We start from the raw sequence: 27,919 nt of genomic DNA, 5'->3' as shown, positions 1-27,919 counted from the left end.
TTTATGTTCTTTCTGAAATCTAGAATTTTTATTTGATTCAGGTAACTGGACAACAGACATGATGAGATGTTTTCTCTTTGAATAAATAACAGCTTAATTACATCATTGAAATAAAATATACTATGGGCTTAATACATTGTAAATATTACAGAAGTACTACTTTGTTATAGTAATTTAATGACTGAAGCTACATTTAATAACAATCTTACCAGTACTTGTATACAAAGTATTATACAGATTACCAACGAAGATATTGCAGCAGGTGCAAAGATGTTACCAGCTCAACAAACATCTAACAATACAATATTCTTCTAAGAGGAAAAGTAATAATGTTAGATTTACAGACAATAAAGAGTTGTTGTCCACTTGAAACACTTGAAATAAGAATCCAGATAATCTGGTATCTTGAATCATATTATTACAAGAAAAGGTTTTCTTTCTTGGGGACTCCAATCCCCAGTCAGCCTAGTACAGTAAGTTTACATGAAGATATCGTTTAGGATGCCACAGCAATGTCAAGAAACACTCCTATCTGAAAATCACTGATTTGTAGGCCACTGCTTAAACATCTGACTCTTTTTAAAACCTATTTACATACATTCAGCCCAAATCAGTAGATAGAAATGTTTTGAATATATTACAATAGGCATTGTTAAACATTTCATCAGAAGGCCAGTGCAAGACAATTGTTAATAGCCTTGGTCTGGCATTGAGGAGATTTTAAAATATCATACAAATGTACAGGTAGAGTGTGAGAAATTTAGATAAGTGTGTGATGTCGGTGGTCTTTTTTACAGATATGGAATGGCAAAAATTAGTCAACAGGACAGTAACAGAGTGCTACTCATCCAGGGCCTAATTCTCATCTGGGGGCTGGGCCTATTTCCTGCAGAGTCTGTTCAGGCAGCAGAAATTCCTCATCATCTAATAGTAGATAGACCTGACTCCAAGTGACACAGAGGGTTGGAGAGCCACTCCAGTGCAGGCACACATCTGCAACACTTCTCAAGCCCCTATCTCTTCTACAGATATTTCATAGGTAATTTCAAAAGCAGAGATTCTTGGAGACAGCATTACTTGTCTACTTGAAACTGTTAGTCCAGGACTGACTCCTCATTACAGAGACTTGCACAGGTCGGGAATCTGGCCCTTTCTGAAGATGTGTGATGGAGAAAGCAGGGTCACGACAAATATGGCATCCTCAGAGGAACGCACACAACTCTGATGTCAGGCCTGACAAACGCTTAAATTTAAATCATACTTAAATTAATTTGCCTAATTAAGGGACTAATTAATGAATGATACTAATGAATTGTATTCTCCAAGGGTAATACATTGGAGGGAACATTTTACTCACTGGGGTTAGGAAATGATATGAGTGCCAAAGTGAATCCAACTAATTTTAATGTTTTTTAAATGAAGGTAGTATAACACATACATGATATTTCACAGGTATTTCTTAGAATATCAATAAGCACCAAGTTTAGTGCTGTCAGCCCCATTGTCCCTTAATTTATTATATATAATTTAGGTCTTGAAAGCACAACACACTATAAAATCTACATGGCATATGCACAGATACAGTTTCCAAAATGAATTCTGGGATTTTTCTACATAAAAGAAGAATTTTGTCTCCACCAGTTCTTCAGCGCTGAGAGAGGAGAGGAGACACAGCCTGGTGAGCTCTGACACATGTGGATTAATGTTCAGGCTGATGCAGGTCAAAACTCTGGCAATTCTGAAATGAAAACTAGACCCTGGTGAGTTTTTTAGTCAATAATCTTCTCTCCTTCTAAAGAAATCATATTTATCCTCTAGCACCTTGAACCTCATCTGCATATTGCAGAGAGGTAAAGTGAAGGAACAAGCAGGCAGATTCAAAAGGCATGGAAAACGGAAAGGGTCCACACTTGGTCCATAGACCATTTTCCACCTTAGACTATGAATTGCATGAAAGGAGCTACTCTAGCAGGCTGCTTGGGTATCCCAAGAGTTGGAAATCACCAGATACATGCTTGCTCTCCTAGTTTACTTCATGCTGTGCCAAATCTTAGGGCCCTGGAGGAGTCGTGCTTTTATCTCTATAAGGATATTTCTTGCAAGCAAGCTTTGGGAGGGTCAGGTGGCTTCTTAAGTGATATCATTCCTTACTGGAAAAGGGCCCAATTCTGAGCGTCAATGACACCATTTAGAGTATGAGAATGGGGCTTAAGAAGAAAGCAAACCCCGCTCCTCATTATGCCTTAGCATATATTGCTAACCATGAGCAGAAGAGGAAGCAGCCCAAAGTCACCCAGAGAAACCAGGTGCTGAGCTGTCACCAATGCATCTTGGGAAGACGCTCAGATGTCACAATCCCAGGTGTGTAGCTCCGCACTGCCCTTTTCTGTTTACCTCCTGCTTATTCTGGCCTCGTTAACCATCTGGGCCAAGCCTGGTAGTCCTCCTTTAGTTCAACACATGCACAGGGCCACTTAATCCAGAACCCACAGGCACAGTTGAAAGCTGTTACCATTAGAGATCTTTAAAACCATCTTCCTTTTAATGACTTACATATCCATAGCCTAAATCAAAACACTCTCATTTCTTGACAATACCACTGTAAATAAAAACCTCCTTTTCTGAATATCTGTCATTACTTATTCCTTGCTAAACACAAGTCTTACGTAATACCTGAAGAGAATTTTGTTACTACTTGACTCAATCTCTTAAGGGATGTGTGTGTGTGTGTGTGTGTGTGTGCGTGCATGTGTTGGGGGTTTGGTGGTTCTGTATGGTTGTGGTCAATATTGTTTATCAACAAGTTTCTGGAAGAACTCAATTTTAGAAACTGAATTCATGTGCAAGAGTGCAGCAAGTGGTAGGATTTACACTTGGTCACAGTTTTCTCACTTTATGACATTACTATAATGGTTACAGTAGAGAAACACACATACACACAGTTATATTCACATTCACACACAGTATAATTTTACTGATCCAGACAATGCTTCTTTTCAGTTAAAAAAATGAAGACTGTTGTTTGGCCACCCAGGCATGAAATCTACTTAAACCTGGGAGATAAGAATGCAATACTTGTCAAGTAAACAGCAACTGCACAGTGACAACAATATACATTAAGATTGACACATGCTGTCTTAAGAGGTCCAGTAAAAAGCTAAAGACTAAAGAAAGTTAGAAACGTCAGCCCAAAAAGTCAATATGCTTTCTCTCTTCCATTCTGATTATAACCCAGTACTTGACAGAACACTATAGTCCAGCAGATAATAAATGTCCTTCTAGGAAAATGAAAGGCTAATAAAATATTAAGTGTAAATGAATTCTGGTCAATACTTTGAATAGTCTTCAAATTCTTCCTGTTATAACAGTAAAATCAACCTTTACTGTTATTTCAACATCAAATTTAAATAGAGATATTTTAAGAAGTAGTAGGATTTCTAAAGTCATATCATGGGCAATAATACAAAAAAGGGGGTACCATGGGCATATTTCTATGGCACGCATTCCATTGTTCTCATGAAAGTTGACCTGTCAGTTTTTCAGAACAAGACAAATATAAACAACACACAGTAAACACTGACACACAACTCACAGGACACAACACAGTTTATAAAATGCCTCTACTTTAGTACTATAACTTGTAAAAATGGACACCACTGATACTACAGATACACTTCACATTATAATGAAAGTTGCAGTGACAAAGGCATTACTCATTTGATAGCATTTTTCTATGGGTACTTAGACTTCAAATTGTGTAGCCAAAGATTTCCCTCCTATTTCCTTAATACTTTGATTGACTGTTCAGTCACACAGGCAACAGCCTTTCTTCACTATAAACAACCTGGTGAGGGAGTCTGAGGACCTACACTACTGAAACGTCAGCAAAAACTAATAAATGAGTGTGGTGGCAATCACCTTTCACTGAGCATGATAGACTTAAAAAAATATAACCGATGAGACCACAGACTCTTCCAGGTTTTGAACTTAAAAAAAAAAAAAAAAAAAGAATTTCTATTCTATTCCTGTACTGCCAGGGAGGCATCAGGCTCACAGAGCCTCGGCAGACGTGTCTGTGGATACAGACATGGTCACCTTGGCAATCTTGACGGTGCTCTTGATGCAGCTCTCCGCAGCCCTGTGAACACTGGCAGCGTTGTTTGCATGTTTGTGCAGGCAGTCCGAGTCCCCCATGCTGTTATCCAGAGGCTGGGCGGTGCCTTCACACGAAGGGAACATGCTCCGGAAAGCATGCCTCAGGTCTTTGCTCCTCAGAGCATAGATGATGGGGTTCACGGTGGAGTTCAGCAGGCAGAGCATACTACAGAAGGCAAACACCGTCTTAATGAGTTTGTTCATCTTCCCAAAGACATCATACACCATGATCGCAAGCAGAGGGCCCCAGCAGATGATCAACACCACCAGGATCAGGACCAGGGTCTTGGCCAGCCTAATGTCCATGCGGGCTTGGTCTGGCCGGGTCACCTGCACCTTGCCATCCTCTGATGTGTGGATGATGATGCTTTTCTGGGTGCCGCGCTGAATCATGCGGACCGCATGGCTGTGAGCCTTCCAGAGAATGTACATGTACGCATACACGATGAACAGCAGCAGCACGCTGGTCACCCCGATCCAGAACATCAAGTAGGTTTCGTCAATGAGCGGGAAAATGTCTGAGCAAACGGACTGCAGTTTCTTGCAGTTCCAGCCCAGGAGAGGCAGCACAGCGATCACAATTGCTATGGTCCACATCAGGCAAAAGGCCACCACAGCCTTGGGCCTGGTGACGATCCTCTTATAGGCCAGGGGCCTGTGAATCGATATGTACCTGTCGATGGCCGTGAGGAACAGGCTGCCCACCGAGGCAGTGAAGGAAGCCGTGACCCCACCCAGTTTGAACAGAAACACGTTGGGGCTGTCTTTGCGGTGGAACACATGGAAGTCGACGAAGCTGTAGACAAAAATGACGCTCCCCAGGAGATCTGCCACTGCCAGGCTGCCGATGAAGTGGTAGGAGGGCCGGCAGCGGAGGCTGCGGGAGTGCAGGATGACACAGAGCACCAGCAGGTTCTCCAGAACCGTGAAGGTGCCCAGCGTGAGGGACAGCACGGCGATGGCCAGCTGCTGGCTGGGGTTCAGGATCATGAAGCATTCCATGTCCATGAAGTTCTCCCCACACTGGATGTTCTCCTCATTCTCCTTGTAGGATGAGAGAGACTTGTTGTAAAACTCTGTCATGTTCAGCGGATCTCCCGGGACCAGCTGGGCGTTGTCTCCCGCAGTCATCTTTTCTTGGAAGGGACTTCCACGAAAGGAAGTTAATGGAAATTTCTGTGGGAAGTAGCCTAACTTGGACGCCATGTCGCCTTTGATGTCTTCGTACTGAATGTCATTCGAGCCCACGTAGAGGAGGTCTGTGGTGATGGTGCGGAACGTGGTGTCTGCGAGGCCATCTAGGATGGACTTCATAACCTCAGTCTTTGATCAGGCCAAGCTCAAAACGACTGAGAAAGAGACCCACAGGAGGGAATCCTAACAGGAGGGAAAAAAACAAGCTGAATGGAGAGAGAAAGCCAGAACAACAGAAAGCAAGCAACACTGAATACACTGCAAACGTGCACCCTCATGGTATTTCTCTGAACACAGGTCACATCTTTGTCAGATTCAGCCAACAAAAGGAGCCAGTCATCAGAGAAAAGCCCCTCCCCCCAAAAAAAGTTAGGGGATGGAGCAGCACACACGAGAGACATATGACTCTTTTATTATTGAAGCAGTCAGATTGAAGTCGCCATGTGAAACCTGCTTGGGTCTCCAGGGTTGAATAAGCCAAGCTAAATCAAATGCTTCTTGGGCACAATGTGCACCTCACAGTCATGTCAGGAAGCATTCAGCACCCGGCTGCTGTTGTCACATACACAAAAGGTCCTATGCCATAGGGGCAGAAAGAGCAACAACATGTCACCTGGTCTCTGCTTTTGAAGACTACAGCTTATCAAACGGGTAAGACTAAGTGTATAAGAAAACCGGAGTCTAACAGAGTAGAGAATCAGGTGTTGAGTTAGGTAGTCTTTGTGTTAAGTGTAAAGGAGGAGGAGGCTGTTAAGAACCAGGGTAGCTCAAGGCTATGGTGGGAATATGTGCTCCACTAGGAAAGTTTTCACCCAGGTAAGGGGAGGTTTGGTCTACACCCTGGCTGAGATGAACTGTCTATCCAACTGAGAAAAATAGCCTAAAGGCCAAACTTGCATGAAGGCATAAGGAAGACCAAGATCTCTAATGCTGGGGAGGGATGAGACTGGAGGATGCTTCGTGATAGCACCCCTACTGGGCACTGTGGGGATGTAGCATGCCAGGTGACAGCACACAGGCCTGATGGAGTCCAAGACTTTCCATCTGGATGACGAAGAGGAGGGGACCAAATTTTAACACTCTTCAATTCTAAGCTAAGTGATTTGGTTTTGTTTTGAAATAAATGGCCAGAAATTAGATTTGACGATTTATAAATGTCCATTTAAAATGCAACTATTTGGCATACTGGTTAAGACACCTTGTGGGATGCCTGCATCCTATATCAGAGTGCCTGGGTTCAAGCCCAGGCAATGCTTTTGATTCCAGCTTTCTACTAATGTGCACCCTGGGAGGTGGCAGGTGATGGCTCAAGTACTTGAATCCCTGCTACCCATGTGAGAGACCTGAATGGGCTCCTAGTTGCAACCTTGTTGAGCCCCAGCTGTTGAAGGTATTTGGAGAGGGAGCCTGCAGATAGAAGATGTATTTCTTTTGCTCACTTTCTCTCCTTCTCTTTCTTTTTATCCTTCTCTCTCTCTTTCTCTTTCTCTCTTTCTGCCTTTCAAATAAATTTTTTAAAGTTTTAAATAAAATATGCCTGTTCATCTCTCTAGTTTATAAAAATATTAGAAGCCTTGAGTGACACAATTAATCATAAAAACAATTTTTATTAATTATTGTCTGTTGTCTTTAAATATAGCACTATATATTGGGGGCTGGAGATAGTTTTTACCTTGGAACAAATGAAAAAGTTCTGAGTCCTCTTGTTCAAATGCAAAGATCCTAACTTTCTAAATTCATAAATCATTCACGAGTGTGTTCATCCAGTCAACAAAGGATGGAGCACCCACTCTGTGCCAGGCACTGTACGAAATGCTAGTGTCTGGATAGCATCAAGAAAGAGTCCCTGCCCACAGAGTGATGATGGGGATATGCAGGGTACTGTGGGGGCAGACAGTCTAGGGGGCTGAAGGAGGCTTCCCCAAGGAAAGAATGTTTATGCCAAGAACATGTAGCATTCATGTGGGTGGAGACTGGAAACGAAACCAGAGATGAGTTTTAAATTAATACCTCGGTGTCGTGATTTAAAAAAAAAAAAAAAAAACAATTTGGAGCAGGCATAAAGTGCTAAATGTGACCCATCTTCCTACTGTCACTCCAAATCCAAGGCAGCATCGATGCTCACCAGAATTAGGGCACCTACCTCCTGACCAGTTTTCCTGTTTTTTTCTGGTCCTAGCCCCTTATGATCACTTGTCACACAACTGCAGGAGTGATCTTTGTAAATGTATTGCTGATTACATGACTTTACATTTGCTGTAAAGACCAAATATAAACTCTTTCATGAAATTTCCCTCCCAGGCTCACAGTGCAGCTCTTGTTTCTGCCTTCTATGCTGCAGCCCACCTAAACTCCTTCCAGGTTCTGACCCTCAGTCCCTTGCTCTCTATCCTCCTCATTTCCTGTTCTCCCTGAATGGAATAGGTTCTACCTCCCACTTACACACCCACAGGGTGAAGTTCAGTGAAAAGATCCCTGTGATAGAGTTCCTGCCTTTCTCTCCAACTCTCTTGCCACCTTGTTCTCATCACTTGGGCTGTACAAAATGATTTAAATCCCATTAACACATGAAATTAAATACTTTTCAACTTGGTGTCTTTGTGCCCTCTGCCCTGGATACTCCTCTGCCCAGTCACCTCTTCCTTGACAGTTTGCTGTAACCACCTCCTGTTGCTCTCTGCTTCCCATGGTTGCAGAACCCAGAATACCCAAGTAGAGTTCTACCATGGCATTTACTAAATTCCCTAATATTTCCTTTGAAGCTGTTCTACCTCTTCCTCCCACCCACCAGATGGTAAGCTCATTAAGGACCCTTTTGGGAAACTTATTTATCTTAGTATTTACTTGCAGCATTTAGTACAATGCCTGGCACATAAAAAGGGTCTCTAAATAAGTTGGTTAATATATATACATACAACATGTATGTATATAGACTCAAAACAGCTCTTTTATATTCAATGTAGAGGAGAGATTTTCTCAATTGTAATGAGAAATAAATTACATGTAACTCAAATCCAGGTTTCTAGCCTGTGAAACTGCCCAACTCATTTGTGCTAGAAAAAAAAACTGTTCTATTTAGGAGAGGCTATTAGCATTTTAAATGAAACTGCCTGTATTCTCAATGTTCATGGACTAAACTCTATGACCTGGGCAACCAGGGCTCAGGAGGTAAATGTGAATATTGGCAAGACAATACTAAATGGTGAGTAGAGCAGGCCAGAGGGTGACCCAGCCCCTCCATGGTCTTAGAGCTCTTTTACAGGAAGGGTTAGGGCCTGAATCTCCCAGGAGTCATTTTTGTTATCAGTCAGAAAATTGAGTGTTTTTCCTTAGTGTGGGTTCTGGAGCCGGTTCCTGTACTGTCATAGAACAAGGCACGTGAGAGCCAACAAGTGCTTTACCAGAGACAGAAGTTCCAGGATGCAAACCACACCAGGGGACCCAGTGTGCAGTGAGAGGCTGCTACGCCAAACCGAATCAGGGCAGGGTCCCAGGGCAAAGGCTAGCTGCTGAAGCTGTCCAGATAAAGGGAGCAGAGACAAAGACCAGAGCCAGCAGGCACACCGTTGCCCATTTTGTCTTGGTTCCTTTTCCCTAAATCTCCCCCTAGTTTCCACCCTCAGCCAGGACCCAACTGTTAGTTCTTAAGATTCCTTAAGTCCCCTGTTTCTCTCTGTCTGGCAACTCTCTCTCAGATCCTCTTCTCTACAGAACTCAATCTGTGTGTCTCACCATTAGGCAGTTTTTCAGGAGGCAAGTCTTGCTCTTTGCAAACTTGTCTGCTAATCAACTCTGTTCACATATGAACATTTCATTCACAGTCAAAGGGACACAGAAGACAGTCAGTCACAGGCTGGGAGACAGCTGTTCCTTACATGGTCCTGGCATATTTTCAAACTTAACTTTGGCCTCTCAATCCCTACCCACACTGAAACTCACAGCTCACAGGCTGAGGGAGCTAACTCGCTGCTCTTTGATGAGACCATCACATCCACACACCTTCTCCTTCCACTTGTTCCTGCATACTCATTTCCAAGATGTTAAATTGATCTTGCCAGACCTGTGTTGCTGCTGATTCCACATCTGAGCCCATCGTGACCAAATCTCCCCACCAGCAGCTAGTCTTCCCAGCTTAATCCTCATAAAGGCATTTCATCATAATTGCCATGTTCATTTCCTTAGCTGGATGGGGTTTCCAAACACAGAACAGTGACTTTTTTTCTTATGTGATTTACTACCCTGAGCGGAAGGGAGAGGGCTGGGCTCAGACAGCAACATTCACATGCACCTAATGAGAAAGCAGTTAGATTCTATCAGCTGATACATTAACACAGGGATTTAATTACTTATTTGTCTTTTCTTAAAATGAGAGGAGAGATAAATAATTAACTCAGTGGACTTTCGGCCTGAAAACCAAAGCTTGAGCCCATATTTCTAAGTAGTTGCTGGGAGTCATCTTCCCTCAAGTAACTACCTCTCCCTTCGCACTTCCCAATTAGCAAATAGTATGGAAACTTTGACTATGTATATACTAGATTCATGAGATTTAAAATGCAAAAGGTACTGAACAAAATAGCCTGAGAAATTACTCTCTCATTACATTATTCCAGCCAATCGGTTTTCCTCTCAGATGCAAGAAATAAGTTTTGTGTTGATTTTTCCAGAGATATTCATTGTTAATTCAAGCAAACATACATGATGTCTCAGAGTTTACGGAAAATGAAATTAAGAGATAAGCATGTGGTGCAGTGGATGAGGCCACTGGTTGGGATGTCTGCATCTCATATTGGAGGCCTGCTTCCTCTCCAGCTTCCTGCTGATGCACCTGGGAGGCAGCAAAAGATGGCCAAAGTACTTAAGTTCCTGCCATTCGTGGGAGACCCTGGCAGAGTTCCCGGCTCCTGGATTTGCCTGGCCCAGCCCCAGGTATTGAAGGCTCCTGGGGAGTGAAAAATCCATGAGTGGAAGACCTCTGTGTGTGTGCACAGACGTGTCTGTCACTCTGCCTTTCAAACAAATCTTTTTTAAAAGATAAATCTATTTTGCTGCTGAAATTTTTGAATTCCAGGCCTAATTTTTTCATAATACACATTTTTCATGAAACTTCTGAAGGCCCTGCTTCTGGATTTCAAAAATTTTTGTAACAAAATCAACTTATCTTTTAACTCCACTTTTCCATGAACTTTCCAAAGTACCCTCATATATAGGCACTATTTATTTTCTTTTTAGCAGTCATATACTATACAGAGATTGTTCTATACTTTCGTTTTCCACCTAGAAGTACACACTGAAAACAGCTCCATATTAGTAGATAGAACCTCCCTCATTCAGCAGCTGCCTTCAGGAGCTGCTAGATAAGTGTGACCAGCCTCCTACAGATGGGGGGCCTTAGAGTAGATATCATATTTTGCTATTACAAATGAATCTGCAATGCATTTATTCTAACCACATTGTTTTGTCACATTTCTTACAGTATAATCATCTAAGCTCATGACTTGCACTTTCTGTGACATCTCCTCCTTGGCCTCTACAACAGGTTACCACTAAGTCTTGTGGATGTTTTTTCCCTTTTAAGCACCTTCTGAGAGTTTGAAATCTTAAAATGAGAGCCTTTCACATCTATCAATAATCTTATTTTCACAATGTACCCATGAGGTGGGCAAGTGTTATTATCATCATTTTCAGATGAAAGGCACCAAAAGGGCAAGTAATTTGCCAGTACATGTCTAGTACATAGTATAATCAGGCTACAGATCTCCGCTCCCTTTATCTGGCTACATTTCAAGCACTAGGAGCGAGTGGCCACATGTAGCTAGTGGTCACCACACTGGGCAGTGCAGAGCTGGAGTCCTTGTTCTTAACCTTTATGATGCTTTTCCCCGTAATTCCAACCAAAGCAGTAGTCAATGAGGAGAACACTGCACTGGGATTTAGGAGACCAAGATTAATGTAAAACCGTATTTGGAAAGCACTTCTTTTTTCAAATTCTCAGTACTTCATCTGCAAAATGGGGATGATGATGATGATGATGATGATGATGATACTGAAACCACAAAATTACTCTGCAAGTTATATGAAAATAAATGCGTGTGTAGTGCTTAGCACATCGCCTTGCACAAAAGATGTCAATAAATAGTTTTACTATGACTAAGTACTTATAGCTTTGCTATATGCAAATGTTAGGAAATATAATCCTAATGAGAATATATAGTAATATCTCAAGATACACATTATTTTAATTAAAATGATAGGCTTCTTAATCAATTTTATTTTTGTCACAGCACTTAAAGGATGAAGCAAATAGAAGAAGCATCCATGGGTGAGGGAAGGAGAACATTTAATGAATGTTGTTATGTTTAAGCATTTGTAACACTTTACACATTGTTCTACAATTATATTGCCATGGCAATCCTGTCTGGTGCTTATCAATCTTCCCCATTTCACAGATGAAAAAATGTAGACTATTAGACATTAAGTAAATGGTCCAGAATATGAAGGATCTGCAGATGAACCAATGTTCTTCAAACTCCAGAGCATCTGTTTTTAGACTTCTATGCTGTATTAAGGATTTAGTAGCCACTAAATTAAAGCTGTTTTGCATCCCTTATTATAGTCAAACCTTCTGAACTCTTAAAGCAAATTAAGGTTGTTTTCCAAAAGTGATTACGACTACTTCCTACTAGATCATTATTTCCTATCCCAACCCAGCTAGGTAAATCTTCCTACTGGCATGATCTCAAGGATTAAGAGTTTAGTTAGTATTTGATTTGCAAGAACTATAAAGCTTTCTCAGTGAAGACAAAGAATCACAGACCTTATTCCAGTACTGCAAAACATATGTTCCTGTGATTTACTGTTTATTAAGGTCACCACATATGTGACCACAATTTCCCATTTTAATGCAACTGAGCATTTTCATTAAAACAAACCAGTTTGTTAAAATCTAGTCAGGGCATGGTGTGGTTATAAGATATACAGTAATTTCTGTTCAATATAAGCCAACTTTAATTAAAGAATACAGTATTTAAAAAAAATAACATGGATTTTGTGCAATTCAAGGATCTTGGTAATAACAAACTACCACTGTGCACAGACTATTTTAACAGTTAATGGGATCATGACAGGAAAACTGTTCTCTGTATTTTGGTAATTTTTTCTTTTATTTCTACATTTGGATTATTACAGTAATTTCCATGTTATTATTTTTTTGCATAGAGAATTTTCTTTGAGAGTTCATTAGTAATATAGATTAGGCTTTGGGGGATGTGGTTGCCATTAATTTTGTTTTTGTTTGCTACTGGGAAAATTATAATTGGAAATTTCTAGCAAGATGCACCTATTAAAGAGGCAGTTGGATTTTATTACAATTATAGTAAAAGAATGATGGAATGACATTTAAAAGATTTTCCTAGAATTCTGCTTTTAAAAATATAAATTCTAACAATGTAAGCTATAAATCATGCTTTTATAGTAATAATAAGATATTTTAATGCATGAATCTATTGTTTTTTAGAAATCACTTTAATTTTTAGAATAGTATCACCTGTTCTTTTTTTCTTCAAATCTTTCCATATACACACCTGCTTTTCCATATCAACCCCCGGAGAAAAACACACATATAGGGTACTTCAAAAAGTCACTGAAAAACAAAATTATCAGATAAGTTTATTTTGGTGCAAATTTCTTTTGGAAATCCATGCATAATTTTTTCATAATATGCACTCCCATGAACTCTTTGAAGATGTCTCACATGTATGCATTTCAAATTGTTTTGCACCAAAATAAACTTACCTGTTAATTCTATTTTCCACGAAGTTTTTGTTAACTTTTGCAGTTCATCAGCTAGCAGGCTATGGTATCATCAAAGAAATGTTGTGGCTATACAGCAGCATTATATATATATATATATATATATATATATATATATATATAGGGGCCAGCACTGTGGCGTGGTGGGTAAAGTTATCACCTGCAGTACCAGCTTCCCATATGAGTGCTGGTTCATTTTCTGGCAGCTCCACTTCCGATCCAGCTCCCTGGTATGGCCTGAGAAAGCAGTGGAAGATGGCCCAAGCCTTTGGGCACCTGTACCTGTGTGGGAGACCTGGAAGAAGCTCCTGACTTCTGGCTTTGGATAGACACAGCTCTGGCTGTTGTGGCCATTTGGGGGCTGAACCAGCGGATGGAAAATCTCTCTCTCTCTCTCTCTCTCTCTCTCTCTGTGTGTGTGTAACTCTTTCAAGTAAAATAAATAAATCTTAAAAAAATCAAAATATATATATCCAGAGTCCAGACCTTTATTTCTATAAGCATTAGAGTATAATATATATATATGTTTCTGATTAGACTGAGCATGAAATAATATCTTCAAAATAAGCCTTCAAATAGAATTACAGCCATTTCATTTCAGTATGATTTAGTAGCAGGGATTTTAGTCTTCATTGCCCCAGTGAAGACTTTTGTTTTCGAGAGATGTCTCAGTACTTTAGGTACTTAAACTGTTGCATCTGGAGTCAAGTCCATGTAATTCTATTCTGCATAGCCTCTCTGGGGAATACAGAGTAGCTAGGTATTTGCTACCCCCCGTGGTGTCATGTCTGGGAAAGAACACTCTAGAAGCGTCAGAGGGATTGGTGATTCCTGATAGATATGTAGACTGTACAGGCCCTCCAAATTCCTTCTCTAACAAGTGAACTTGAGAAATGCTTGGGAAGACAATGCCACACTGAGTGTCTGATAGGAATCAGAACATCAAATGCCCTTGCTTAACCCTGCTGTTTTCCCCACTTTGTTATCTCTGTATGGTTCTGCTTGGCTGGCCTCACACAGGAGCCCTGTGAAGGGATCAAGAGAATGAAGGCCCCAGTGAATGTATTTGTTTGTTATTTTCCATTCATTTCTGGGAACAAGTCTGGTTTCTACTAATTTAATCAAGAAAATACCTTGCTAATGTATTTCTCTAAGGTTAGTAGGGAAAATTTTAGTTGACTCTTCTAACTACATTATGTCTAAGTCATGCCCTCAAAATACACAGCACATCTCTTGGGCCAACAACATAACTCGATGAATGATGCCTCTTCTCTGTGGAATGGGCAATGAGTCTTTTCTCAATCTTACCTAAATTAGAGTATTGGAATTATTAAAACAGCTTGGTCATTTTTTCCATCATCTTTTAGGCAAAGTATAATAACGAATAGACTTAATTATCCTGATAATTCAGGCAAAAATACATAATCCTTCTTCCTTGTATTAATGTCAGCTCCTTTTCCTATATATGAAAGAAAATTCCATTATGCTGGTAATGCTTGGTTGGCTCTCAAAGCTTCAGCTCTTCATATATTTTGTGACATAAAAGGAAAGTTATTAAAAGCACTATTTTCCCTGGTCTATTCTTTACTAACAATATGAGTGTTACATTTTTCATTAAAATATATCCATTTGTATAAATTAAAGACATTAAGACAGTTATAAGGCGATGTTCCTTTTCAAATATAAAGCAAAATATACCTAATTATTTACCACTGAAAGGCTTATTAAAACTTAATTTCAGGTCTCAAGAAAATCATGCCTTGAAATTAGTCTGGTTTGTGCAGTTTTTGGTGATGATGCCATAAGAAAGCTTGTTGCAAAAGTGAATTAATGATACAAATGCAATGATTTGTTGACTTCAATAACAAAGTCCCATTTACCATTGAATTTTGTTCTGCCAGATGTTACCTCCTACTAAGCACTGTGATCTTCTTTTTGAGAAATACCTTGTTTTTTTACACAGTCTGTAAATAAAACAATTGTTTAGGCAGCCTTCTCATAGAGAACATGCAACATTTTCAATTCAGTAAAAGCCATGATATCTATATATAGATATAGATAAAGATGATATAGATATACACACAAGCACACACACACACACTCTATAAGATTGTCCTTATCTTACATATGATATTTGAGCATTAACAGCAGAAAGCAATTTATTCTGGTCTATATTATGTCATACCAAGTAAAGCAGCTCTTGTTTTTATAGTTCAGTATTAAAGACTCCATAGAAACGGTTGGAGGCATGCTGCATGATGGTGGTTGTGCTGCATAGCTTTCAGTTTCTTCTCCTTTCATCTATCAATGAAGGGGTACTTTCTCTTTTAATCAAATTAAGTTCAACTAAAAGCCAAGTCTTATTTTGCCATATCTAAAAAAAAAAAAACTTTGCAGAAAATCCCAATTCCCATTTTAACCTAAGAAAATCTATCATGTGCCAGGCATCATGTTGAGTGTAAGTTTTATTTTTCTTTAATATTTACAAGAAATAGTTGTCATTATAATGTCTATTCCATACACAAGAAAACTAAGGCTTACAGAGGTAAACGTTCTTTCCCAATGTCCCCAACTAGAAGGGCCACAGCTGGAACTTCAATCCAGATCTGCATAACTCAGAACTCTGCTCTTGAGGCTGTTCAGGAACCATTTAATAAGATACTTTTTCTTTCATTTATAGGGAAAAGGAAGAGTTGGTTTAGGGGAAAAGAAGTCATAGGTAGCATGAGCCAGTTTTATATAACAAACCACTGAAATCTGAAGGAATAATCTGTTGACAACAGAAAGGTTAGCCCTGGCACTGACAAACCATCCTTGCCCTATGGTGGTCAAGTTCAAAGTACAACAGCTAACTATAGGCTAGAAGCCCTGACCTTGGATAGCCTCCTTGTTTATAGTAACTGTTGGCAAATAACAAATGACTTATAAGCCATTTTTGCCACTATCTTGATTTAATTAGTGAGGTATTTTTGTTTTGTTCTGTTTTGCTTCATTACTCAATTATAAGGGCTGTGGATGGTTATGTCACTTTCCACCATACCCGTGAGACAAGAGGGGGCCTTTTCCAGGCCTGAATGAGATATGATGGTTGTCAGTAAACAAGAGTGTGAGACGTCCATTCCCTACATAAAGAAAAACAAACTCACTTAGTATCACTCAACTCAAGCAAGATGATTCTCTGTGGCCAGTTCCTAAGCTCTTGGCTAGAATTAATGTGGACAAACTAAGTAAGTGGTATTAGGACTCCAACAAGGAGTGATTGTTTAAGACTCCAGATGCCCAATGGACATCAAGCTATGTTACTACTATTATCACCAACATGGCTGATGGGTGCAGTTATAGGACATCACATGCTTCATTAACACATTTTCATGGGGCACGTACTCTGTGCCTAGCACTCAAGACACATTCCAAGCCCTGAACGCTGTCATAAACACCTCTGAAGCATACTCATGTTTCACATCTGTATAGTGAGCATGGGTTGGGTCAAGGAAGCAAGGGAAATGATTCTCCACTCCCTCAAATAAAGCCCACCATTTGTTCTCCTCTTCCCAAAATGAAAGAAAGGAATAGGATGTGAAAATGTGCAATATAGACATATAATGATACTTCAAAAATCTACAGAAAATAGAAATAAAGGTAAGTTTATTTTGGTGCAAAAATTTTTTAAATCCATGCATTAGAGGGTCCTTGAAAAGTTAATGGGAAATGGGCACTATGAAAAATTGCATTACTTCAATTTTTTTCCACCAAAATAAAATTATTTTTCACTTCCATTTTCCAGGAACTTCTTGAAGCTCCCTCATATATGCTTGAAGCTTTCTCCCAGGGGAAATGATGGGTTATTCTGAGCCATCCTGTAGCAGACTTTGTGTATAAACCCTCACATTTATGAAGTCTCATATGGCCTTGGAGGTCCTCTACCTGGCACAACGCCTGGCAGAGAGCAGTTATTCTGTTTACTAAAGCAATGTTGCCATGCATTAGCAACACGGCAGATTTCACTTAACAGAATGGCATTTAACCATGGATACCTTTCCTTGGCATAAAGCCAACTGATCATTAAGGGATTAAGTCTACAAACATCCATCTGAAAAAGTGCCCAAATGTAAAAATTACATAAAATGCATCAACAGTGATTTACTCCAGGATCTTGTATCTCTGCATCAAATGGAAAGTATATTGAGGGCAAAGAACAGGTATTTAGTTTTTATTTTTATCCTTGTCCAGCCTGTATGTACATTATGAACTATATGTGTGTACATACACACACACACACACACACATAAATGCATTTATGAGAGAGAGGAGAGGGGAGAGACAGAGAACGAGAGAGACAGAGATCTTTGCAACATGAACAACCTTGAATGAACCTAATTATACACTGTTGGTAAGCCTTTAGACACAATATATGAAATTATTATAATAGACATCCTCCTTCTCCTAAATGCATGTTATTCTGCCTTGATCTTTCCCAAATGGGTTTATTCATTTGCCAGTGTTTTCAAAACTTGTCAAGAGAAATTATGTGAAATTTCAACCACTAGATGGAGTGGCTTTTATCAACCCTCAGGAATAAATCTGTTATTCTACTCAGTGGACACGGTTCTTGCTTTGGTTGAGCAATTTCTCCTCCTGCTACAACATTTTATGAATTTTACAACTGAATTAATTAAAATATAAATAAGAAAATATGTTATGGAGGGTTTAAATAGGTTATTACTATTGCCTACAAAAAGTGAATATCTAATTGCTTTTCTGAGGGAAAAGGGCATTGAGAAAATTTAATATATTGATAAAAATTAATTGTGGATATTTGGAATTCTGCTGGAAGAAAGTAATTAAGAACTAGTAAAGTAGTTTTACTGGAAACAAATATGTTTATATCAAGAGATGCTAAAAGTAAGAGGAGAGATCTCAGGAGCCCCAAATCAATTCTAATAGCAAACTCAACTCATTTCTATTTCATGAAATATTTGGATTTCCAGTTTCCAAATATGAAATCACCAACATAGATCATAATTCTGTGATAAAAAAGAGTGGAAAAATTATTTTTTATTATTATGAAGAATAAAAATCAGATATTTCAGAAGAGAAATGAATATTGGTTCAAATACTCATACAAATTGGGGACACAGTGACTTTCTAAATAGTTCAATTTCCTTCCTATAATTCTCTCATAGGAACAATGTTAAATAAGTTTTTTTATTACTGTAAAGGTACAGGGGCCCCTTTAAACGTTATTTTAAAAACTCGGTACTTAACATAGCACCTATCTCTGCTGAAATAGGAAAATCTTCAGTGTGTACTAACATTGCAAGAAATAAACAGGAAAACATACATTCAAGATGTAAATAATTACATACAAACAGAACTGCAAGATCTATGTTTCAAAAGTGATATAAAATGTGCTTTGAAAATATAGATGAGATTAAGAAGTAAGCATGAAAATTGGATGCAAGTACAGAATTTTTATGCCATTGAAACCACAAGGTAGTACTATTATACTCACTCAAGGTCAAATCTTTCCCAGGTTTATGTAATACAATTATGAGATTCTGACAGAGCTGAAGAACTGTAAATGTTCAGAAAAAGTGACATGAAGAGTTAGTGAGCAAGACAGACACAGAAGTGCTGGAAAGACTGGTGTACGTCTTAATGAACAACTTAGGTTGCACAGTGGTTTGTCACTGCATGCAGCACTCTTCTGTGGGTCAGTGGCTCTCAAAGGGTCATCTCCCAACCAGAAGCCTGGCATCTTCTGAGACCTTAGGAGTCTCCAGCTTAGATCTTTGGAATCAGAAACTTTAGAGCTAGGGAGCATCTGTGTTTTTAACAAGACTCCAGGAGATTCTATAACATTCTGAAATTTTAGAAGCATTGTTTAAGATTATGGAGACCTACAGAAAAAGGCTACATGTTGGGGGAGGGGAGAAAATGAAATAGAATTAACCTTTAACAATAAAGGTTAGACAGAAATAAAGAATATTCTATGAGTATAGGTTCTGAGATCATTGAATGGATTGCTAAGGGAACTTGTCCATCATAAAGTGTCCTCCCTCAGAAGATCTCTAAAACCAAGGTATTCCTACTGGGCTGGAATAACGTAGCCTTGCCTGAAAGACAAGCGTGAGGAGTGTGGAACTGCTCCAGGTTTTTCAGTCTACAATTTAGGGGTTCTCTGGACTTTTTTGGGAATCTTAGTGTTACGTACTTGATGCAGCAAAGTAATGTGACTTCATGATGTCACACATTCTGATATAGTATGTGGCTATACATTAAGAAGTCCACAGCTCTCCTGATTCCATTTACAAAGTCCATGCCAAGCCTTACTGGATTCCTAAGCCTTCCCTTTAACATCTCTGCGAAGGAACCTGTGACTACTGAGCGTAACAGAGCAGGAAGAAAGAAAAAGTAATTAACAGCTCAGCTTATTTTTAAGCTACAAAATATTTCTATTTCTGTCCTCCTTTTCCCCAAAACTATATATCACCAGAGATGAACCCAAGAACAAACAAAGCAAAAAGTAGAAATTATGCAGCAGGCCCAAGTCATACAGGCCCACTGCTTACTATCCTACACGGTTACTCTGGTAATTATACAATTTCTACTACTTAGTCATAGTTGGTCAGCATCTTTCAAAAATATCTAAAAGTTATAAATATATGGAAATGTATCCCAAGCCACTTAAATGTACAACTTCGGGAAAACTGTTCCCTCTCCATTTCTTAAAAAAGAAAATGGGTCACACATTACTCATAGTTACCTTATAAGGATTAAAATTATTCAAAATGCTTGCCCTTTTTTATTTATAAGTTATATGTCTTTTACAAAGGTACCTGTGTCTCTTCCAAAGCCCAATTCCCACATAGGCAGAGATACAAAATTCTTTGGAATATCTTTTGCTTACTTTAGTTATGTGCTAAATTGTCTAGCTTTCCCTCTTAGAGATAACACTTTATCACCACAACTTATACAAGCTACAGAAAACATTTACAAATTCAATAATTCTCATTTAAGCAGTCTCAAATTCTGACAACAATGCACTGGAATGAGTTGAAAATTTGGTCTATTTAACCATCTGTGGAATGGACCAAAATACTCAGATCACAGTACCTTCACAGTCTCTCTTATAAGGAATAAATAAATACTTTTTATTTTTAAGTGTATTCTAGTTAAAAGTAAATGCATGTGACAAAAGCATACTACCTAAATAATCATTTTGGGAGATATCAATATTATTTTGCTTGCTATATTGAAAACATTCCTTTTAGTCTCTTGATCAACAAAAATCAAGTTATATGAAATTACCTGGTATAAATGTCCAAATAAGTAGAAGTTTATTTAAAATAATTTTTTAAAAAGCAGACAAAATTTATCACCTGTTTGCATGTAACATTACTTATAACAACTCAATTTGCAGAATTGATATTGATTCCAATTTTCATTTTTAAAGATATGGCTTAAAATGATGAAGAAATGAGAAAAAGAGGAGAACTGCTACATCTAACCATAAACTTTGAGAGATGTGAATTCTTAACTATATTGTATTTCAATTATATTTAAATACACTATGGACATACACAGTTTGTGAAAGCATTTGTCAGTATATTAAACTACCACAACAGATTGCCTGGCACATCTTTGAAAAATGCCTCTGCTTTTCTTTAAAAAGCAAGAGCAAAGAATTTGCTAGTAGGAAAAAAAAGATACTACATTATCATATTTAGGAAATTAAACTGCACCTTATCTCCTGAAGTTCAAAAAAAAAAGTTGAAATTCTCTTCAGAGTTGATCACAGTAGTTAAGAAATCAAGCCAAAGTCACCAAATCTCTATTAAATGAATTCAAATTCTAAACAGTTATGAATCCAAATAAGAGTGGAAAATAAGACATTAAATGATAAAATATTGTACTCTTAAGGATAAACTATTTGTCATCTATGTTAGAAGAAACAAGAACTTCAATCCTTTCTTGCATTCAAACAATGCACAATCTACTTTAGGAAACTTGTTAAACAATACATACTATAATGGCATAACAAAACAGATTTTTAAAAGAAGAGAGAGAGAGAGTTGGCTAAAAAACAATGATTCCCATGGGACCAATCTCTACTCACATACCCACAAACTAAAGAAAAGCAAAACTTTGAAATCTTTCCTAAAGTGCAGTGTGAAAACTCCTATAGCTGGGACTAAACAGAACTCAAAGTATTCCCAGAACAACTATGATAACTCTGCCAGGTCCATGGGCATAGGGTTGAGGGGCAAAAAACTCTCCCCTGAAAACTCCACACAGGTAAAACTAGGAACCTCTAGAAGTCCATGGCCATCAAGTTATTAACCTGTCCTAAGGAAATTTTTAAGTTAGAAACTACTCCACTATTCATTAAAAGTTATACGGAAAATACTTCAAATATATGGAGAATATCAACAGAAACTAGATCAGAATAAACCAACTATCCTAGGAAGATGATTTATAATGGAATATATGCACCTTTTCACCATCTAGCACCCTGTTGAGTGAAGAAATATGACTCCAGAAAGCTTTTAGTACATACTTTACGTGAAGAACAAGAGGTAATCACACTGATTACTTTATGTAAGGACTCTGACCTATTACTTACTGATATGTTGTAAGCATACCTATTGGCCATGTGGGCAAGTTTCAGGTCCAAGTTCATCTAATGTCAAACAATGTGTGTAGCAGCAAAAGGAGCAACAGGGACTACTGAAAAGCCTCCCTATTCCCTTTTATAGATGTCCTCTAGTTTTAACTTATTTGGGACAACATTACAATGCATTGTATATAATAAATGCAAGGATCTTAACATGAATTTTGTGACACAATAATAACCTTGCATATTTTCTTCCAACAGGGATAGCCCTATTCCCAAAAATTATAAGCAAAGAGCAAGATGTGTAAAAAGTGGCCTTAAACTCAACAGTGTTAATGATGAAATTAAAACTGATTGCAGTGATGCTCATCCTGGCTTATCTGCAAGATTCTTAGAACACAGAGCCTGGGATGGATTTCTACCTATCCTGGAAAACAAGAACAGCCTTGTTTTGATTTCAGGTGGATACTTCCTCTTGCTTTGAGTTTTCAGTGTCCATCTGCACAGCTGCTTTCAACTTGGACATTTAAAAAAAAAACTTGCAGTATTTATGAAAGTGAGGATTATATGTTCACATATATAAAGACAATGTGTCTAAATTTTTATTTTGGTCATGGTCTATATCTATGGAAAAGTTTATTCATGCATGTATAGTGTGTTTATACTAGTCATCTAAAGTTATACAAAAGATAGTTTGATACTATATATATATTCTGAATAACATTGTTTTGTTTAGTCTAGAAAGTATTTTGGAGAAATCTGAGATACAGATAAGAGCATCAAATGGTTATCAAAGCATGAAATAGCAATGTAATGGCAAGATGTTGAATGCTCCGAACACTCCCCCCTGACAACATACACACACGCTTGCACACACACACACACACACACACACACATACCACACAGTATCCAGTCAGTTACAACACTAAGTTAACATTTTTATAATAAAAGAACCAGGGAAGAACTAGAGATTCAGGAGGGAAAACATGAAGCTAAAATTTTGCAAATACAAAATACCTAAATTGGTTTGTTTTCCTCTTATTTTTTAAGTTCTCTACCAATCCTCGGTCAGTAAGAGGAAAAAATAAGCAGAGCTGGCTGTCTCACAAATGACAGATATACAATATGTAAACCTGGCCCTAGCAGTTTTTCAAACAATGTTGGATCCAGGCTGTTTCAGAGTCAAAAGCAGAATTATAAATAATTTAAACTCAAAGGCTGATTCCACTCTAACTATTTGTCAGTTCAATTAGAAAATGATGAATACGAAAATAGAAGAGACAGACTTACACTGGTGGAGACATGGCATCCTTTTTAGCAGAGAATGCAAGCTCTCATCTGTGTTCTTTATGCAACTGAGCTAACATAATTATCCCAAGAATAACAGCCAACAACCTGAAGGACAGGCTCCATCTTACTAACCAAATTCAAGAAACTATAACCAAATCTCTATACTAATTATGTGTCGTTAGGTATTTTACAAATTCAATTTTTTTTTCTCGCAGCATTCCTGGATAGCTAGTTACAGGAAATCAACCCTTTCTTTATTAGAACAACTGTTTTCTGGAAAGAAACATTTGATAAGTGTAGTGAACTCCAAACATCTATTAGCTCCATTTCATAATAATATATTCTTATACAGCAAAGTATCCCAATTGTAATTCATAAGACTAACATGCAAGACAACCAAGGCACCTGTCTAAACTTCCTGCATGGCTAATGCTAATTCTGAGTCAAAGCAAAGGAGAATGTCACAAGACTGTTTTGAAAGAGTTTCTCAGGCTTTGCCTTAGTAATTAATAAGCTGCCACTGCATACTAAACACTTATCAACACAATCAATGGGGCTGCTTCCTTCTTGAGAAAATAGGTAAACTCACTCAAGGAGTTTTCTTTTGGGATAGACTATAATACGCCACAAATATAGTGGTTCTTTTGGAGAATTTCATTCCCAGCAGTCGCATCTTGGTAACATTTAACAATTTCACTATTTTAACATTTTGAAATGCCAAAAAGAACACACTGATCCTGCAGCCAAGCTTATTAGAGAAGAGCAATCTCACAGGCAAGACAGAGAGGAACACAGTCCACTGGGAAAAGGGTAACAGAAAAAGACAGAAAACAGTGCAGAGCAAACAAAGCCAAGCACGACTCCAACGTGAGAGCTGCTTCTCTCCAGAATGTAAAACTTCACACACTCAATTAAATCACATCACCTACCGCTTGTTTAAGGTTGTAGTCATAACATTCTTTTTACATACACATAGACTGATCCTCCTGAAATTCGGGGACCTGAGTATCTCCTTTGCCTTCCTAACAAGGAGCATGCAAGCATTGCAATTTTATTTTTGAAAGCCCAGAAGGGAGCCCTTCCACCCCTGGCACTGGTTCACCCCCAAGTAGACTTGGCAGCACAAGGAGCTCTCTCTCCAGCAGACACTTCATACATACCTCAGTCAAGGGTGCCCCTTGCCTGCAGTGGGAGACATCTTTGAAACAAAAAAGAGTCTGTTTACAGTAAGTTCTCCTGATAACCCAAATGGATTAGTTTGTAAAAAACCATGTCCACCATTAAGCCTCTCACCCAACTGTGGTCATTGCTTCTGTGCCTACAAATCACCATTGGCAGCACACAATGTTGAAAATGCTGGAGGTGCATGTATTCTGTTCATGTAAGGATATAGTCAGAAAATAATTTGCTCGTTTGAGAAACTATACACAGCCTTTATTTTGATAAAATTGCTCCTAAAGGAGTTAAAGGGAGCGGGGGAGGGGGAAGGAGTGAGGAAGGAGGAGCTGGGAATGAACAGGAAAAAAATCAATCAGTGTATCTTCCCTTGCAAACTGTCAGAAGAGTGGGATTAGAAAAGCAACACTCTAAATCAGATAAAATCCTATGGGAACCTTAAAGGTTGGTTGCACTGAGCTTCTCAAGATTCTGCAAAACAGACTGATGTCAATAGTGACCCCACTAATACCCGATGGCCACTGAGTTTCCACTAACGAATTCCATTTCCTCCATTGTTCAAAAGACGTTAACTTGGCAATAAAGATGAGAAGTTAGTTATTTGACCCATAGAGATACCTTTCAGCACCTTTAAACCAGTAAATCTGCTGTAATCTTATTGGCTTAAATGCCCAAGAAGGATTAATGTATCAAGAAATCAACAACAAAGGCCATAGTTACACTTATTCGGAGGAAGATTAGGAAAGAAAAAAAAAAAGATGGGAGACAAAATGGTTAATTCTCTTAGGTTACTAAATAGGTGGTTCTTCTCATCAGTTCAACTTAAAACCTTCCAGAAATAAATAATCTATCAAAATTAGAAACATGCACGTAGCTGTTAAACTTTCAAATGATCAAACGACAGCTTCTTACGTCTATCACAGAAGCACATTTGCATTCGGGTGGTGATCCATCTGTGATTTGCGAAGCTTAATAAGAAAGGTCTTCTTAAAACGCAACATCAACTTTATTCACCTAATGGTCAGTTCTGAGTTCAATGGTTGCATCAACATTCACAATTAGGTATTAGCTAAATGCACATTTGTTTTCTTCTGAGGGAAGTGGTGCCTGTAGCTATCTTTTCCTATAACAAAACTTTATTATCTGACATGCGTTTCTTTATCTGACATTTCATGTTTTAGTCTATTTCTAGGTTTGGTGCAGAGATCGATGGATTTCTCTGCGAAGACTCAGTTGCTGACATAGTCTATAGACATTAAGCGCCGATTCTAGCGCCTGTTTTTCAAACATGCACAATTACACATTTCCTACAGACTGACAATGCATACAGAGAGCCAGGTGCACACACATTCAATAAATAGTAAACGGTAGAAACCTCCAGAAGTAGCACAGAGGTAAGTAAATACGAACACACGATTCGCTCCCAGGACTGAGAACTCCACGAAGGACACTTGGGGACCACACTGGTCAGTACCCGAGGGGGCGGGAGGCGGAAAAAAAAAAAGTCTTTCCAAACGCAACTCTGTCAGGTCTTACCCTTCGCATCCCCCGGTCCGCGGGGCAGAAGCTCCCTCTGCACCTTGCGCCCAGCTCAGGGGCTGGTTCTCCGCTAGAATGCAATGTGCCCCCAGACTCTACTGAGAGCTCCGCAGGGAGCCGAGGCGCCCCGCCCGGGCCAGGGGAAAGCACCGGCGCCGCGGGAGCCCAGAAGAGGCGGAGGCGGAAAAGAAGTGGAGAAGGAAGGGGTGGCAGAGGGAGTGGCGGGGGAAGGCGGCGCCGGGGCGGGGTGGGGGAGCGGGGTGCGCCGCCGGCGGTCGGTCAGTAAGTCAGTCGGTCCGCGTGCCGGCGGTCCCTGCCTCCAGCGCCCGCCGGCGACAGCGACAGCGACAGCGACGGGGACCGGCGCGCCCTCGGCTCCGGCTGTCAGCGGGCCTCGCCCCCTTGCAGGGCTCTGCACCGGCTCCTTCCGCTCGCCCCGCCTGGCCCGGCGTGGGGCCGCCCGTCTCCGCTGGCCTGAGCGCCCGTCGCCTCGCCCCGCTCGCGCGGTCCCTGCCTCTCCCTCCGCTCGCGCTCTGTCTCTGGCTCCCTCTCGCTCCGGTCCCATTTATGAAGCGCGGTCCCATCACGTGTTAATGAGCCTTTGTCCTGCCCTGGCAGCGGCGGCGGCACAGACCCCGCCGAGGGGACTGCGCGGGGAGGGACCTGCGCGCGGCGCCCGCGGCTCCAAACTTTGCTGGCGCGGGGCACCCGCAGCGCCGCCCGCCGGGGGCACGAGGGGACTACCCTCTCCGGCCCGCGTCACCTTCGTCACCGCCACCGTCGCCGCCGCCCGCTCCCGGGGGACCCCGCTGCCATGACCCCGCTCTCCTCCCGGATACCCTCACACACTGGCCGGGCCAAGACGGGGCTCGTGCCTGCGCCGACCCCGACCCCGGGGCCATTAATCACGCGCGCCCCGGCTCGCTCAGCGCCAACACCTTGCGCGGGGGTCACGTCTGGGCCACCTGGCTGAGCCAGAAAGGGTAGGGGAGCGGGAGCGGAGAGGCTGAGCCGCGCCGGGCAGGGGTTGGGGTGCGGCCTCGGGTCCCGATCGCCTTACCCCAGGCAGCCCCCGCGGCCGCCAACCGCGAGCCCGGCCCGGTAGCGGGCGAAACCCGAGGCACGCGCCACTTAGTCCCAGAGCCATTTGCTACCTGGCTGCGGCCAAGCGGCCACCTGTGCTCCGCCCTCGGGGCGCCGCTGGGCGCCTTCTCTGGCCTCCGCCGCCCCCACCCAGCGAGACCACTCGGGCGCGCCCCACCCGCCAGTCCCCTGCTGCAAACAGTTGGGCTCCGTAGGCGGCTGGCTCCGCGCCTCGGCCGGCGCGCCCCCTCCCCAGCCACCCAAAGTCCCCCTCCTCGCACCTTCGCGCTGGAGGACGCCCCCCTGCCGGACCGGGGGGTGGGTCTCAGGGCTCGGGGGCGGGCGCCTGGGGAATCCGCTGTGCGTTCGGCGGCCGTGGCAGGAATTAGGGGACATGCTCATTAATTGGTTCCACTATCAGCCGCCGTCTGCCTCCCGTGTGCGCGGATCAAACCTTAATTGGTCTTTACATTTATCATGGTGAATTGGGAACCTACAAACAAGCCCCAGCCGCGGCCTCAGCCGAGAGGGCGCGCCCGCCCCCGCCGGGCCGGCGGGTGGCGGCGGCGCGCAGGGTGATTTCGACGTCTCAGCGGCTCCGGAGCGGGATCGGGAGGCTGCTGCACGGCCTCCACCTGACGGCACGCATCCTCTCCGCTCCAGCCCTCCGCTGGGGGCCGCCTTCGCGTTCATTTCGTGACCCCCTCGCCCGAACCCGCCAGTCTGTCCCGGACGGCGCCCCCCCCCCCCCCCCCCCCCGTCCTGGGCCTGGAGCCCGACGGCCACCCGCAGGATCTGGGCTCCGTATTTGCACTACGTGGCGAGCACTCAGAAAAGCGAGCCTCTCCAAAAGGGCAGACATGAAGCTGCGGATGGGTGGGTCCGAAGTCCCGGAGGAGGGAAGGCTGTAAATCCCGTTTTGGGGAACCTCAGGCCAAATCCTGGAAAGGCTTTTTGCAAAGCGTCAATTGAGCCTTGGAAAATCCCCTTACATCGCTTTGGGTGAGGAAAAGTATCCCCCCATTTCACCATTGGGGAGATGGCCCCTTCAGGA

The 27,919-nt window shown here is 41.1% G+C and overlaps 1 protein-coding gene across 3 annotated transcripts; it reads right to left on the bottom strand.

Annotated features, from left to right (window-relative positions):
* On the bottom strand, positions 1 to 27,475 carry CNR1 (cannabinoid receptor 1). 3 transcript variants are annotated; one of them, XM_051854481.2, is made up of 2 exons: positions 27,147 to 27,475; positions 1 to 5,532 (listed from the first exon to the last, which is right to left on the bottom strand). In XM_051854481.2, exon 2 carries the CDS (start codon positions 5,467 to 5,469, stop codon positions 4,051 to 4,053), a length of 1,419 nt encoding a protein of 472 aa, XP_051710441.1. In that variant the 5' UTR covers positions 5,470 to 5,532; positions 27,147 to 27,475; the 3' UTR covers positions 1 to 4,050. The 3 variants fall into 3 exon arrangements, with proteins under 3 accessions (XP_051710441.1, XP_008261420.1, XP_069930741.1); XM_008263198.4 differs by lacking the exon at positions 27,147 to 27,475 and adding an exon at positions 25,780 to 26,317; XM_070074640.1 differs by lacking the exon at positions 27,147 to 27,475 and adding an exon at positions 23,997 to 25,750.
* Between the last annotated feature and the right edge of the window lie 444 nt (positions 27,476 to 27,919).

Source organism: Oryctolagus cuniculus, chromosome 5 (genome assembly GCF_964237555.1).
Source record: "Oryctolagus cuniculus chromosome 5, mOryCun1.1, whole genome shotgun sequence".
In the NCBI taxonomy this organism is placed as follows: domain Eukaryota; kingdom Metazoa; phylum Chordata; class Mammalia; order Lagomorpha; family Leporidae; genus Oryctolagus; species Oryctolagus cuniculus.
This window is presented reverse-complemented; position numbering and strand designations above follow the sequence as displayed.

What these genes read in the sequence shown, in the direction of transcription:
- CNR1 (XM_051854481.2), bottom strand. Translation starts at nt 5,469, where the DNA reads ATGAAGTCCATCCTAGATGGCCTCGCAGACACCACGTTCCGCACCATC.